Source organism: Podarcis bocagei (genome assembly GCF_964188305.1).
Source record: "Podarcis bocagei genome assembly, chromosome: 13".
Lineage (NCBI taxonomy): Eukaryota > Metazoa > Chordata > Lepidosauria > Squamata > Lacertidae > Podarcis > Podarcis bocagei.
The window spans coordinates 32,088,793-32,103,860 of record NC_138138.1 but is presented as its reverse complement, the minus strand read 5'-3'; the positions used below and the strand labels follow the sequence as shown (position 1 = coordinate 32,103,860).

The window sequence follows — 15,068 nt, the reverse complement described above, 5'->3', positions numbered from 1 at the left end:
ACTGTGACTAATGACTAGTAAATACATCCTTATAAGCAATCTACATGTTTTCAATAACAGTTGATGAAATTTGGGCACCAGTAAGCTGCACGTTTGTTTTTTAGTTCCTCATTGAATTGCCTCCTACTATAATTGTTCAAATTCACAATTTATTCAAATTTACTTAGATTTCAGTGAATTAGCTAGAGAAACAAAAACCAGAAAATCATTTCCAAACCTTAACTTACCAGTTAATTTCTCTTAAGAATGCCCTTTTGATATAATAATGCAATCACTGTGTTTATTTGGAGACGATTGATCTATCTCTGTTCGTGTTCAGATTTCAAGAATCTGTTCTTCAGAAATCTGCATATGTAGCAGCAGAGACCCAAAGGGAGAAATTAAAACAGAAATTGAGTAGCATGGACTTACCCACAAGGGTGTTGTGGATGTCTACAGGGCTCTCACCACAAGAACCTTGGAAGATAAAGCAACTGTCTAATAACCACTTAACAGAACACAAAATAATGAAACATTTTCATTTCTTTAAAGCTCCACTTATAGTTTTGGTCTCCCTGGTTTACTGCCTTTTTGCCCCTTTCCTTTTCAGGGGCCTTGATATGCTCTAGAAGGTCATCCTCAATCACTGTTTCCATTGACATTCTGTGGAGAACTGTACAGTTCTATTCAAAGTGCATGAAAACAAAACAAAGGGGTTGAGAAGCTATGGAGAACAAGGAAGGAACAAAAAGGAAATGGGTATAAGTGTGGCTCTCTTTTTTTAATAGCACAAAAAGGTGGAAGTGCAATAAGTCTTTTCCTTCCTTCCTTCCTTCCTTCCTTCCTTCCTTCCTTCCTTCCTTCCTTCCTTCTGACAACCTGGAGGTGTGGTGGAGAGGCTTATCCAGGATGTTTAATATAGTAGTGACAGCCTCCTCCAAAAAACACATATCAAGGACATTTATCTATGGAATGCCTGAAAGAATGGACTGTGTGGAATTTTATGAGGATTTGCACATTGCCAATTAAAGAGAGCTCAACTTTGATTTATTATGGTTTTGATGAGACACCAGCTTGTTAAAAGCAAGGAGATGAATATTGGAAGTGGTTCAGAAGTCACAGCCGGACCTGGACTGCTTTCGATTTCAAAGCAAGATGGAGAGTTGTGGCATACTTGCAAAAGAGCTCTTGGCGGAGGAAAGAGAACTGATTCCAACATGAACAAAAGAAGAAGGAAAACAAATACAGTGGTACCTTGGGTTAAGTACTTAATTTGGAGGTCTGTTCTTAACATGAAACTGTTATTAACTTGAAGCACCACTTTAGCTAATGGGGCCTCCTGCTGCTGCCACGCCACCGGAGCACGATTTCTGTTCTCATGCTGAAGCAAAGTTCTTAACCCGAGGTACTATTTCTGGGTTAGCAGAGTCTGTAACCTGAAGCGTATGTAACCTGAAGCATATGTAACCTGAGGTACCACTGTATTCCACACAGCTACATGGAATAAATTCTCTCTGCAAGGTAACTGATATGGATTTATAGAAACATCTTTGAAAGTCATTACATCAGTGGCTGCAAGAACAAAGGATTAGATCGGAATAGTGGAACTTGGATTAATTAAAAGAATTGGCGCAAGATCAAGGGAACAATATCAACTCCTGACAGCCGGAACACAGGAAGTCAGCCAAAATGTTTAATTCAGACTGTTTAATTGGCTTGTATTGAGATTGGGCATGATTTGGAAATGTATTCATGTGGTTACCATTGGATTGTTATTAATGAAAAATTAATAAAAAGTATTTAAAAATATAAGCATAAATAATGCTTGTGTGTGGTCTACTTCATCACTAGAGCTTCAGGAATGAAACTGCATTGAGGAGAAGCCAGCCACAGAACCCGTGGCTCCACGCTCAGTCTCCTCTGCCCCCTGAACTGTTAGCATTTCACTGCTCCATTGCTGGATGTGTAATTACATGTCTATGTTTAGTTTCCAGGCTTGGAAACTGTGAGAACGGAAGCTAGTCTTATCTCTTCCACTCTTTTGTACTGCTGTACTTTCTCTCTCTCTTTTGGAAAAAGAAGAGAGGAAACGCCATGATTCCTTTGTCCTGTATATATTGTTTAATAAATACTTAGAAAGCACATACCAAGCTCCACTTCATTTCTGCTATACTCTGCTGAGTTGAGTCATTGAGTGTGCACGTAATCATCTGATATGTATCGCTGGGAGCGTGCCAGGACTGGAGATTTATGGGACTTCCGGGTTGACGCGATCTGGAAATGGCGGATTCCCTCCGAGCTGCGGAGGGAATCGGCTCTACCGAGGACGGGTCTTTGCCGCGCCGGCGACGCGGGGACCCTTAAAAACCGCAGGCGCGGATGCCTGCGGACTGAAGACTCGGCGGGTGCCTTAAGCGCCCCCCCTGATCCACGAAGAGCCTTTTTAAAGGCTGCGGAGAGGATACGGGGGTGGCGTGGCACTGAGAGTTGATCGCTACCTCGGTGGAGCGAAGCCGCGAGCCATGACCAGAGAGCGCTGACTTCCTTCCTTGAAAATTTGGACTGAAAGAATCACCCGTGAGTAAGACGGATTGGGACTTTAAAAAATTTACCCTGAATTGGAGACGACCGGGGGGTGTGCTAAAAGGAAGTCCGCACCCCCCCCTTGCAGACGATCTACGCAACGACATAAGAGCTAAGCTGGAGAGCCTACCCTTGGTGGGGTGAGTTAAAAAGGACATTAACTTTCAAGATTTGGCTAAAGGAAATTTTGGGCTGGAGAGTGGAGTTTTGGAAACCTTCTTTTTGTTTCAAACAACCCCCCCTCCCGGGCTCGGGAAAGTCCTGCCTTTGTGCCTGTGTAAGAGCTGCGGAGTTTGACAGCTGTCAAAGCTGTCAAACGGGCGGTTTAAAGTGGAAAAATCGCTATCTAAGATCCCTCTGGACTAAGACGAGTTATAATTGAGCCAAAATTGTTGGAAACAAAGTAATAATAATTTGTTAAAGGACTGTTGGAGAAAAGACTAATAAGTAACCAGATTCCCTCTAGGGGGAATTCTGTGAAACTACAATGGATACAATGGCTGTGGAAGGAAAGTTACTAGTGGAAATCGAAAGGATGTTTCAATTGGTGGGAACCTTACAAGAGCAGAGCTTGGCCATGAATAAACAACTTGTGACTATGACCTTGGGAACAGGCAACTCTGCTCTCTGTATTGAAGACCTGAATGAGAAAGAATCCACAGCTGAATGGGAAACAATATCTACAGAGGTGGAAGAGACTAAACAACAAGAAAAAGAAGAAGTAACCTTGGGAAGTAACAACCAAAAGCTGACATCTGTGGAACACAAGCAAGGAGACGCTGGGAACTTATCTACCACAAGTCTGCGAAAGACACAGAAGAAGAAGGAGGAGGCCCCGGGACAATATGGAATACAGGAACTTAAAATAAAGAAATATGACTGGGGCCTCAGTTTGGACTTTGATTCTGAAGATACAGGCTTTGTGGAAATTTTTCAGCAGTTACTTTCAAATCTCCTTGTGGGAAGAGAATACACTTTGATGGTGAAAGAACTTTTTCCAGACTCGACGACTGACATAAAGGACTACCAACAAGACAGGCGGAGAGGGACTGAAATAGACTTGAAAGCCTCGGACGTGAGGAACCCAGGCTGAGAATCTCGAATTTGGATTTCTATTGGGAAGGGACAAAAACCGGGGATGGGAGGGAGGGAAGAGGAGACTCTTAAAAACTCTTAAGACTTTTAGGTTTGGTTAATATGACTCTTAATTAAGACAAAATGAAAATCGATGGAAGAGAACTTAAGTCCAACTTAGGAAAATCAATTTTTATTATAAAAGAGGTAATAAGATGAATAAGATGGTTAAGAGGAGAAACACCAACTTGCTGATATAATCTTGGGAACTGGGATGCACGAGGGGGGGTGGGGGGAAGTCAGGGAACAAGGTTATGAAATGGGGATTTGCTGATTTTATACATGTTTTTGTTTTGTGTTTTTTCTTTGTGTGTGTTTTGTTTTTATAAAAGCAGAAAACCAAATAAAATTTTTTATAAAAAAAAAAAGGACTGGAGATTTATGGAAGTCCCAAGCTGCGCGTCACCAGGAAGGCACCGGAGAGGCACCCCCCCTCATGGGGGGGCCCGCCCTCAGCCCTAGCTCAAAAATTATTTGAGGGCCACAAAGAGTTCAGCCCCCCCCCTCGGGCTAGGACCCATGTCTCCTGCACAGTTCACAAGTTGTTATTAATAAAGTTGCCCTAGTTTAAACCCACATCTTTTGTCCTGCCTATTTTTTCCCCACTTGTCTCCTCATGAAAACAAGACAGTGGTGGCAATCTTGGTGTGTGTGTCCCCAAACCTTCCCCTCCCAATTCTTCATCAATCTCTGTTCTAACTAAAAGGCCAGTGCTGAGAATCTTTTTCCTGGATCATCTTGTGGAGGCCATTGAAGGCCCATATGTATCCAACCTGTGGTCTTTTGTAGAATGGGTTTGACAGTGATGATGGGGGTGGGGTGGGCTGGAGGGTTTCCTTGCAAAGCATATGCCAAGAAATGTGAAAGGGATTTGCTGGTGAAGACCAGTAACATTCCCAACATGCTTCCCAATTGAGTTTGTCACTTACCCTAATATATACCATGGTTCCACCACTGATGAATCCAGTAACTTACAGCTTGAGAAGCAAGGAAGTAAAAGGTGCTTTGTCAAAAGTACTGGGTTTGAGGCACTCTTCTATGAATGCCCTCTCTACCTTTTTTCTTCAAATGTGAAGGGCCTGGATATGTTTTGCTTAGTTTTCTCTGTTGCTCCAGATGGAAAGACCTGCATCAAGAGGTTGGATTTGCAATAAAGGACATTTTTATGGAACATTGCTGTAATGTGTATGGGTTGCTCGTGCGTAAGTTGCCACCTCTCCAGGCTTTGTTGCCTTGCTAAACCTTCCAGTCTGGACAGCCCTTCACTTCGTGGCTGCTTCAGTCGCTAGCAGAATCCGTCAGTGGGCGTTTCTTAAATCTTTTCCAACATAAAAGTTGTTTGACACCCAGTCTCTTCCTACTCTCTCTGCGCGGAAGTCTTCTGCGCAGGGTGGGCGTGGGTAGCGGAGGACCCGTGCTCTCCCCGCTGGTGTCTGGTGAAGAGTCCTGGAGCACTCTCGCCGATTCCCCCATCAGCCCCTCTATATCCCTGGTGTTGCGCTGATTTGCTTCCCCATCTGCAGAGCTGCCTCTCTCCCTGCTGGGCCCTTCTCCAGCATCATTTGAGAGCCTTCCCTCCGCTTCTAGCTCCGATGTCAGTTCCCTGACAATTGCATTGGCAGTAAAATAGGTTTTGTCAAAGGGTGATGAAGTCCTTTTTAAGGACTTGGTGCTAACAACACCAAGGTCATGGGTTTGGCTTCTGTATGGGCAAAGAGGTCTTTGATTCCTGCATTGCAAAGGGTTGGACTAGATGACCCTTGGTGTCCCTTACAACTCTTACAATTATATGATTCTATGATACTTTTTTAACAAGACAGTTAGTGTGTGAGATAGCATCTAGGTGTAGGGCAAAAGCATCAGGAACATTCAGGCATTCTGGAGAGCCAATGCCATTCAGTGTAAAAAATGCTGAGCTACATACACCAATGGTCTGATTCAGTACAAGACAGCTTTCTATCTTCCTGTAATCTGTAATTCTCATGAACTTTTGTCAGTCTTTACTAACCATATTAGCAAAAAACAGAATTAAAGTTGCTTAGTATGCCTTACTAATGAGAAGTCTTGGATTCCCAAGAGAGCAGATCTCTAAGAACGCAAAAGGGACATGATTGTCCCTTCCCACATTAACAAATTGTTATTGTCATCATAGATCCACACGCAGGGTTTTATAAAGTGTCATGTATGGCTCAACTGATACATGTTCAATACTTCCACTGAAGGGGGGGGGGGGAGAATATGAAGCCGAGAGAAATTTGTGAAGAAAAAAAGGTATGCTATTAGGTGCTTACATTTTTCTTATGATCTTAGTAGTCAACTGCTCTCAGTATAAAACAATGCACTCTCCTTCCTTTCCCCTCTCTCATTCTTTTCTTTCCCATACATTTGCTCCTCCCCTAGCACTCTCTATTGTCAATGAAACTCAAACAGAACAGAATATTACAGTTCATTTTAGATGCTTAGAATGGGTAAAGAGTCTGTTGTGCAGTCTTTGATAAGGATGGATGAATCTCTCAATTTAGATTTTTCTCCATTTCTCATTTTTACAATCTTAAGTTCTCTTTGCACTATTTCCACATCAGTTTGTGTGTGTTTCTTGCTGAATAATCTGAATGAATATTCATACAAATTGCCATGCACATTTTTTTCTTAAAATATTCATTTTCACACAATTATATCCAGTACATACATTTTGCAAGAACTTTCCCCAAACACAATATATCTTTGTACATCCCCCCCACTAACATTCACTGTTGTGTGCATTTTTATTGCAGTTTCCCTTAATATACACTATACAAACATTTTAATGTATTTTTTTGGGGGGGGGGAGAGATTGCAGAACTGCACTGCAAAATACAGAAAAGTGGAGACTTCCAAGTATTTCCTAGATTTCCTAGAACCTTAAGGTTGTTAAATTTACGATAGAAAAAAGAAAGTACCTGTACTTCTTCACATAGTGTATCCTTTAGCTATGGAATTCACTTCCACAAATTGTAGTGATGGTCACCAACTTGGGTGGCTTTAAAAGAGAATCAGACTAATTTATGAAACAAAGTGCTAATGACATCTACTGGCCATGATGGCTCTGTTCCACCTCTAGTGTCAAAGACAGCAGTCTGCCTCCAAATATCAGTAAAAACTAGTGATTGCTCTTCAACTCAGGCTTCTCATAGGGATCTGGTTGGTCACTGTGAGAACAGGATTCTAGAGGTCTTTTGCCTGATCCAGGTGAGGTCTTCATATGTGTTTAGTTACTTACTGGCAAATCAACCAAGAATGCAGCCTGCTCCAGGTTGCCTTCCTAAATATATCAGGGGTGAGCAGCCCCCCATGCCCTTTCCCCAATTGGTTTGTGGGTAAGGCCTGCCCATTTTGAAGGTCTGGCACAGCAAGGTGGAGGGTGCTATTAGGCCACCGTCCCCTCCCCCAGCCATGCAGGTAGGTGGTGATTTCCCCTGTCTGGACATGGCCGTGCTGTGTGGCAACCCCACCCCCACCGCAGCCCCAGGTGAATGGATATTTTTGTGGATTTGGGGCTCTACTACAATTTTTTTGCACTAAGGAAAGTATTGAGAAAGTGCACCTCTCAACAACCAAATCAGAATGGATGTTCAATAAACAATGGCTATTATATCACCTTTTTGTAAAATTTGAACAAACAAATCGGGATGAATTCTTAAAAAAGAAGTAGAAATGATCTAAGTCAATGTATACTCAATTACAGCAATCACCTATTCTTCCCCTGCCTGACCCTGTCTCATTACCAATTCTAAAGTTGCTTCCATCTGCATATTTTAGATTATACCACTACCTTGGTGTACAGACCTAGCATAACTTCTTTTTCCAAAATACATGATGTATAGCTGTAACTATTATTGCTATTTTAAAATCAAAAGTGCAAGTACAGTAGGTCCACTACTTACAATGTTTCAATTTCCTCTTAACACCTGTCCTGTTTCCTTCCACAGACAGCATGGATACTAAGGAGCAAAGCATAGTTAATCAATCCTCTCTGTCAGGATTTCTTCTAATGGAATTTTCAGAAGTAAGGGAACTACAGATTCTACACTTCTTTATGTTCCTTGCTTTTTATCTGGCAGCACTTACAGGAAATCTTCTCATCATCTCTGCAGTAGCCTTTGACTCCCACCTGCAAACACCGATGTACTTCTTTCTCATGAACTTAGCTATACAGGACCTTGGTTCAGTTTCAGTGATTATGCCCAAATCCATGGCCAATACCCTCTTAAATATTAGATACATTTCTTACCCAGGATGTGTTGCTCAAGTCTTCTTCTTTCTCTTCTTTTTAATATCTGATTTCTTTCTCCTCACGGTTATGGCATATGATCGATATGTTGCCATTTGCAAACCGCTACAGTATGAGATGTTGATGAATATGCAAGCCTGCATCCAAATGATTATTAGAGTATGGATCAGCAGCTTTCTTTGTGGAGTGTTACACACTGGATGCACCTTTTCTTCCCCCTTTTGCTCCAATGTGGTCAATCAGTTTTTCTGTGAAGTCCCACATTTGCTTAAGATGGCCTGCTCTGATTTGTACCTTTTTGAAATTGGAGCTATTGTGTTAGGATCTGTCACTGTGTTAGGCTGCTTCATCTTCATCATTGCAACGTATGTGCACATCTTCACCGAAGTGCTGAAAATCCCCTCTGTTGAGGGAAGGCAAAGGGCCTTCTCAACATGCCTTCCCCACCTCATTGTTGTCTCTATATTTGTGTTCACTGGCTGCTTTGCTTACCTCAAGCCCACCTCTAACAGTCCATCACACTTGGATTTGGCATTTACCATGATATATTCCATGGTTCCACCACTGATGAATCCCATAATCTACAGCATGAGAAACAAGGAGGTAAAAAATGCTTTGTCAAAACTACTGGGTTCAAGGCTCTCTTCTATGAATGCCTTCTCTATTTTTTTTCGTCAAAGGTGAAGGGGCTGGCTATGTTTAGCTTGGTGTTCCCTTTGCTCCAGATGCCAAGACCTGCACCAATAGGCTGAATTTGCTACAAAGGATATTTTGATGAAAGATTACTTTGACAGTAAAATAGAGTGATGTCCAAGGGTGATGAAAATGAGTCATTTTTTAAAGGCAAATGCTGGATGGCCATCTGCTAGGGATGCTATGATAGGGGTTTTCCTGCATCAGCAAAATGCCATTTTAAGTCACTTTCAACTCTGATTTCTGTGAAACTCACCATTTATTTTATGGGTACATTTGGGTGTGTAGACACAAAATTCTCTATGTGTTCACAAAGTCATCCTCCATCCATTCCTCCAGGTCAGTTGCACCATTTACACCTTGTTGTCTGCTCAGATTGGCTGGTGTTCACCATTGCTTCTGTCTTGACTGGATTTATCTTTAGTTGCCCTTCCTCAGTTAAACAAAATTACAGTGCAATTTTGTCCATGTCAGATTGTACATAGTCACCACTGAATTCAATTAAGTTTACTTCAGTAATTAAATGGCTAAAGATTGTACCCCTGACATTCATTTAATTTGGGTTCAGGGCTCTGGCTCAAGGCACAAGAATATTTTTTCTGTGTCTAATGTGTTTATAATCTCACAAGCTTTTCCTATAAATGTGCAGTATTTGTAAATCCCAATGGGGAACTGATGTGATGTTTACACTATGTGCACATATTTAAGCTGTAAAGTTTAGAGTATTAGTTTTTTTTTTAATTATTAAATGCTGCCTAATTACTCACATTTCCTGTTTAATTTATAATACATTTTGCACCTGAAATATATTTCAGAAGTTGAGAGTACTGTAAATTAGACATGTTAAGGTTTGAAATACTCTGTAACTCAACATTATTCTGAAGTGTTCATAAGTAAAGAGGCATCTATACTATTTTTCTCTTTATATGTTAGTTTACTGTTTGCTCTGTTGACATTCTAATTCTTATAAATGTAAGCTCATGGTCTGTGTAATCCATACTGGATTGATATCACTCTTGTTTATTGTACTCTGAAAAACAAATCTCTGTTATTTAGAAGTAGGGAGGCTAACAGCACACTATTTGGAGCCCCCCCCCCCCGATTTTTTCAGACCTAGCCAAGACTTTTCTGAATTTGACAAAAAGTACAAAAGAGAATGTTGATTCCATGTTTGGATGAGACCAGCACCCAGTCCCTAGTCATCATGGTGATCGTTTGATGAGTAAAGTGGAGAAATAGCCCTACTCTTCAGCTCATCTCCATGAATCAACTGAGAAGTAGGTGTTCTTTGAAATGTGTGCCTCTCTGTTAGATTGTGGGGTGACTGCACCCATCACCCACATTTCACCCCTGGAGGGTTAACCAAGGGTAAAAGAAGTCCTGGTTTAGCACAAATATTGTGAAATCCAATTCAGATACCAACTAGGATAAGACTATCCACTTAGAAGGCATGTTGGAAGATGAAAATCTTCAACAGATGCCAAAAAGGCAATATAGACATCACCTAATATATAAGTAGAAGGATTTCCACAGGGTAAATGCCACCACACTAAAGGCCCAAATGGAACAGATCTGCTGATGAAATGGTATCTGCAGGAGACCCTCTGTTTACAGCAACCTTCTCTCCCCCCCCCCCATCCCTGTGTATTATTTTGGTGTGCCTGTGTGTTGTTTTGGAGTGACCATTAGCTTATTCCGGCTGGGGCTGATAGGAGTTGGTCCAAAACATCTGAAGGGCACTAGTACGGGGAAGTCTGTTTGATCATATTGAAATGGGTTCAAATTCCCACTCACACAAAAAGTTCACTGTTTGACCTTTGGCCTTAGCTAGTGTTTTCCTTACAGTTCCTATGAGGATAAAATGAGGGAGCAAATGATATAGGTCAGTTGGAGCTGTTTTGTGGTGGGATGAGATAAAGCTACCTCTTTGGAATTATTATAATAGTAATATACTATATTATTAATATAGTATATTATATAGTATATTCATAATAATATACTGCCCTGTACCCGGAGGTCTCAGGGCAGTTCACAGAATAAAATGCTATCACCATTCACTTCCTATGAATGGAGGAGAGGGATAGATGGATCAAAAAAAGATACCTTCCTCATTTGAGAAAGGGAGTAGAGCTAACTTGACTTTCCCCCAAACACCTCATTCCATAAATCTATGTCCCTGATACTAATTAAACATGCGGCTGTAGCCATTCACCTTGCTGCAGTTCCTGTTGTGGGTGCTTCTAAAAATGGGCATATGTCCATCCTAAGCTGTTGTTTCTTTGAATTGTCATATCTGAAATAATTTTGTTTCTGTACAGCTCTACTACTGAGAGGCTTTCAATTCCTCTGAAACCAAATCTCTAGGAACAGAAATGAGTTATTAATAAATCTCCTCCCCATGCTGACAAATTTTATTGCCCTTATAGTTCCAAGTGTAGGAGTATTTTTATATAATTGCATGTGTAGCTGGTATGATATGCAATCATTTAATTTCACTGGAGGAGAAAAAGTGGAAAGAATTCTACAAAGAAAAATAGTAAGCTGTTTAGTGTGTGTGTTTTTTCTTGTTTTTTTGCAATTGCACTCTATATGAAAATAATGAATCTCCCTTCCCCCTGTCCCTGTCTCTCTATCACAGTCTTTCCTCCACATACTGTATAGGTGCCGTGTCCTGAAAGTTTCGCTGTATTCTTGAGTCTGGAATTGCACAAAGTACTTCAGTGTATGCAGTTTGTCTATTTTATTGAAATATTCAGATATTTTCACACAATCAAGTGAATTGCAATGTGGATTAAATAAATCTGCTGTGTAATCTCCATCTTGGAGGGCTACAGGTTATCAATAGCAAGACTGAATATTAGCATTTAATGTCAACTAAAAATTGAATTGGACACTACGACAGTGTGGTGTTGTGGTTAAGAGCGGTGGACTCATAATCTGGTGTACCGGGTCTGTATCCCCGCTCCTCCACATGCAGCTGCTGGGTGACCTTGGGCCAGTCACACTTCTCTGAAGTCTCTCAGCCCCACTCACCTCACAGAGTGTTTGTTGTGGGGGAGGAAGGGAAAGGAGATTGTTAGCTGCTTTGAGACTCCTGAAGGGGAGTGATAAAGCATGATATCAATTCAAACTCTTCTTCTTCTTCCTCACCTGAAGTATCTTAAGGAGAGGACTTTTCTACATTAAAGAAAAGCCTTGGAAGTTTGCTAAACGTAGTCCAGTGTTCCTGAGGAAGGATGTGTACATCTCAGGTTGACGTTTTCTGAAGTATTAGATATATACTGTGAATGAAGCCTGGATACATCTGTTGGTTAGAGCATGGTTGCAGGGTTGATCCCCGTAGGGGATGGCTGCATAGCCCTGTATTGCAGGGGCTTGGACTAGATGATCCTTAGCATTCCTTCCAACACTATGATTCTATTATTCTTTTGTGTCAGATTGCTGAATAACTTCACATTATACCATGTGAAGCCTGGATTAAAAAATAATAATCCATTAATCCATTTCAACCCAGCTAATAATTATATCACATATAATTTTGTGATGTCAGAAATGTTGTGTTTCTGAGACGGCTACTTTTTATTTGTGCCTGCCATACAGCTATCAGGTTCAACAAGTCCAAATTCCTCTCCTTGCCCACATTCTCATTCTTCATTTCCCTTTGGCTGTTCTACAAACATTCCTCAACCATCTATATGCTTCCTTTCTTTGAAACCCTTTTCTCTTTGGTCAAAAAGAGGCAACCAAAGGGCTTCCAAGGGAAGGGGTGGGATAGGACTTCCGGGGGCGGCGCGAAACTGTAATGGCGGTCCTCTTCGGGCTCTGAAGAGGGGCTCCGCGGAAAAGGGTCGTTCGCTGCGGCATAGCGACGACCCATCAAGATAAACCACGGGTAGAGTGAGCCCGTGGCCGTGGGACTCGGCGGGCACCAGAAGCTGCTCCGAAAGCACAGAAGGGACCCCGTAAGGAGACCCGGAGTGAAGGAGGGGTAGCGGTGCTGTGAGTTCATCGCTCTTTCCGCGGATGCGAAGCCGCGCGGCTGTTACAGATGAGCGCTGATCCTTCTTCCTAAAATCAACGCTAAACTGCAAGCAACATACCCGTGAGTAAAGGGGTTTAAAATTTGGCAAAGAAATTCGGTTAATTTGGCTGAAAGCGGGAGACGAGAAAAGGGAAGTCCGTCTTCCGACATTGCTGACAAGATCAAAGCAAAGCTTTTAGAAACGGAAGCATTTGAAACGGGACTTTGGGGAAGCTTAAACTTTTTCGTGCCATAAAATTTGCTTATTTTATTGAGCTGAAGGTGGAAACGGACATTGACTAAAAGAAGCAGCAGATGGTGACTTTCCTCCTATCTTTTTTCTTCTTTGGGCTGTATTTTTAAAGAGCCAGATTGTCGGGCTGCCAGAGAGAGAGACTGTGTCAAACTGCGGAAACAGTTGCAAACTGTGCTAGAAAGTAATTGTTACATTTGAGCAGAAAAGACTGATTGGGATACTGTTACAAGCACCTTTCGTGAAACTTTGTCGATTTATAAAAGGTGCTTTGGGAGATCTTGAATTTATGAAGGGACTTTTGGATTAACGAATTTACTGTTTTGAAACAATTTGGAACTTTAATGGCGGATTACTTCCTTCCTTGTCTTTGAAATCGGGTGGCACTCCCCCTACAGGGCTTTCGGATTACAAAATCCTGGGAACTGACTTTTGTTTTGAATTCCATCTCACTGGCTGTTTACTTCTGAATTTGTCTTTCCCATGGAACAATAGACAATTTGACCTTGAACATTGACAGATGTGTAATGAGTGGTGCAGGGAGAACAAGAGCGTCTAAAGCAAAGGAAACTAAAGAGGCTAAGGAAAAAGAAAAGGAAAAGGAAAGAAGACCAGCACAATTTGTACAAACAACATTGACCCAAGGACGCCGTTCGTCGGTTCCAGCGGTACTGGTGTCTCATAGAGAACAAGGGGAAATAACTGAGAAGTCCACTGAGGAAGATATGGCAGCAGGTGGGTCAGACACACTATTAAAACAAATATTGGAGCAACTATCAAGTTTAAATCAGAAGGTGGACGATCAGTCTGTGAAGATAGATAAAGCAACTTCCTCGATCCAAAAACTGACTGACCAAGTTTCCCAGCACACGCAAGCCATAGAGAAATTGCAAGGAGCAACAGCGGAAAATCGAGAATTAGCTGGAGAAGCAATTCAGAAAGTGGGAGTCCTACAAAAAGAGGTTGAAGAAATAAAAGGAGAAGTTAGGCCCCTGCACAAACAGGTGGGTGAACAACAAGTCTATCTGTCAATGGTGGAACTGAAAAATCGTGAGAGCAACATCAAATTGAGAGGTATTCCAGAACTCGAGCAAGGAGACTTGATTGGATACTTAACACAGGAATTCTCGAAGTTCTGGGGTTTAAAGGAAGACACGGATTTTAGGATTGTCTCGGCATATAGATTGGGAAGACTGGTAAGGAAAGACAGATCCAGAGACTGCTTGATAATTTTAAGAACAAAGGAAGAGAGAGACAAGATCCTAGGCCTTCACTTCAAAAAAGCAATTGAAATACAAGACAAAAGAGTGGAAATTTACAGAGATATCCCGAGGCAGCTGCTGGACCTTAGAGCCACCTATACAGAATTAGCAAAATTGCTGAGACACAACGCAATCCCCTATAGGTGGGAGTTTCCACAGGGATTATCCTTCACCTACAAAGAAAGGAAGGTTAAAATAAGAACACCTGAAGATAACCAAAGGTTCCTTCACGACCACGGAGAAGATCTCCAAAAAGGAGCGGATTGGCTTCCAGTTTTACCAGCACCAGCACCGCCCGGAAGTGGGCCAACGCCTATACCTTCGGGATCTGAACAAAAGGAAGACACCCCATCTTAAGAACATTTGAAATAGAACAGGATGTCTCTGCAGCTACTTAGTTGGAACATAAATGGCGGGAATTCTCCGGAAAAAAGGAGAAGGATATTTTATATCCTAAAAAAAGAACAATTGGATGTAATATGTTTGCAAGAAACACATGTGACTAGGCTCCACAGGAAAGTATTAATCAATAAAAGACTTGGCCAAGAATTTATCTCATCAGACAAAGTTAAAAAAAGAGGTGTTGTAATTTATGCAAAGGAGAACCTGTCGCCAAAATTTTTATTTAAAGATGATCATGGAAGAATCCTCGCAATTGAAATCCAAACACAAGGGGAAAAGATTTTGATATTAGGAATCTATGCGCCAAATGATGGAAAATCAGAATTCTACAAGAAGCTGCATGAGACAATGATGGACTATTTGGATTATTCTAATATTATCGTGATGGGAGATATGAATGGGGTGGTGTCTACAAATATGGACAAATCCCAAAATCAAAACTTAACAACAGACGGTAGACTTCCTAAAACC

General features: G+C 41.5%; 2 protein-coding genes across 2 annotated transcripts in view; both read left to right on the top strand.

The window, feature by feature from the left end:
* LOC308570477 (olfactory receptor 14A16-like) overlaps window positions 1–15,068 on the top strand; it is a 32,250-nt gene that overhangs the window by 10,839 nt on the left and 6,343 nt on the right. The window contains exon 4 of the mRNA XM_081165345.1: window positions 11,816–11,910. The gene's annotated coding sequence lies outside the window, so the exon portion shown is untranslated. The remainder of the gene's footprint in view (window positions 1–11,815; window positions 11,911–15,068) is intronic.
* On the top strand, window positions 7,670–8,650 carry LOC308570677 (olfactory receptor 14A16-like; the record flags this gene model as incomplete). The annotated part of the gene is made up of 1 exon (XM_081165592.1): window positions 7,670–8,650. One exon carries the CDS (start codon window positions 7,670–7,672, stop codon window positions 8,648–8,650), a length of 981 nt encoding a protein of 326 aa, XP_081021718.1.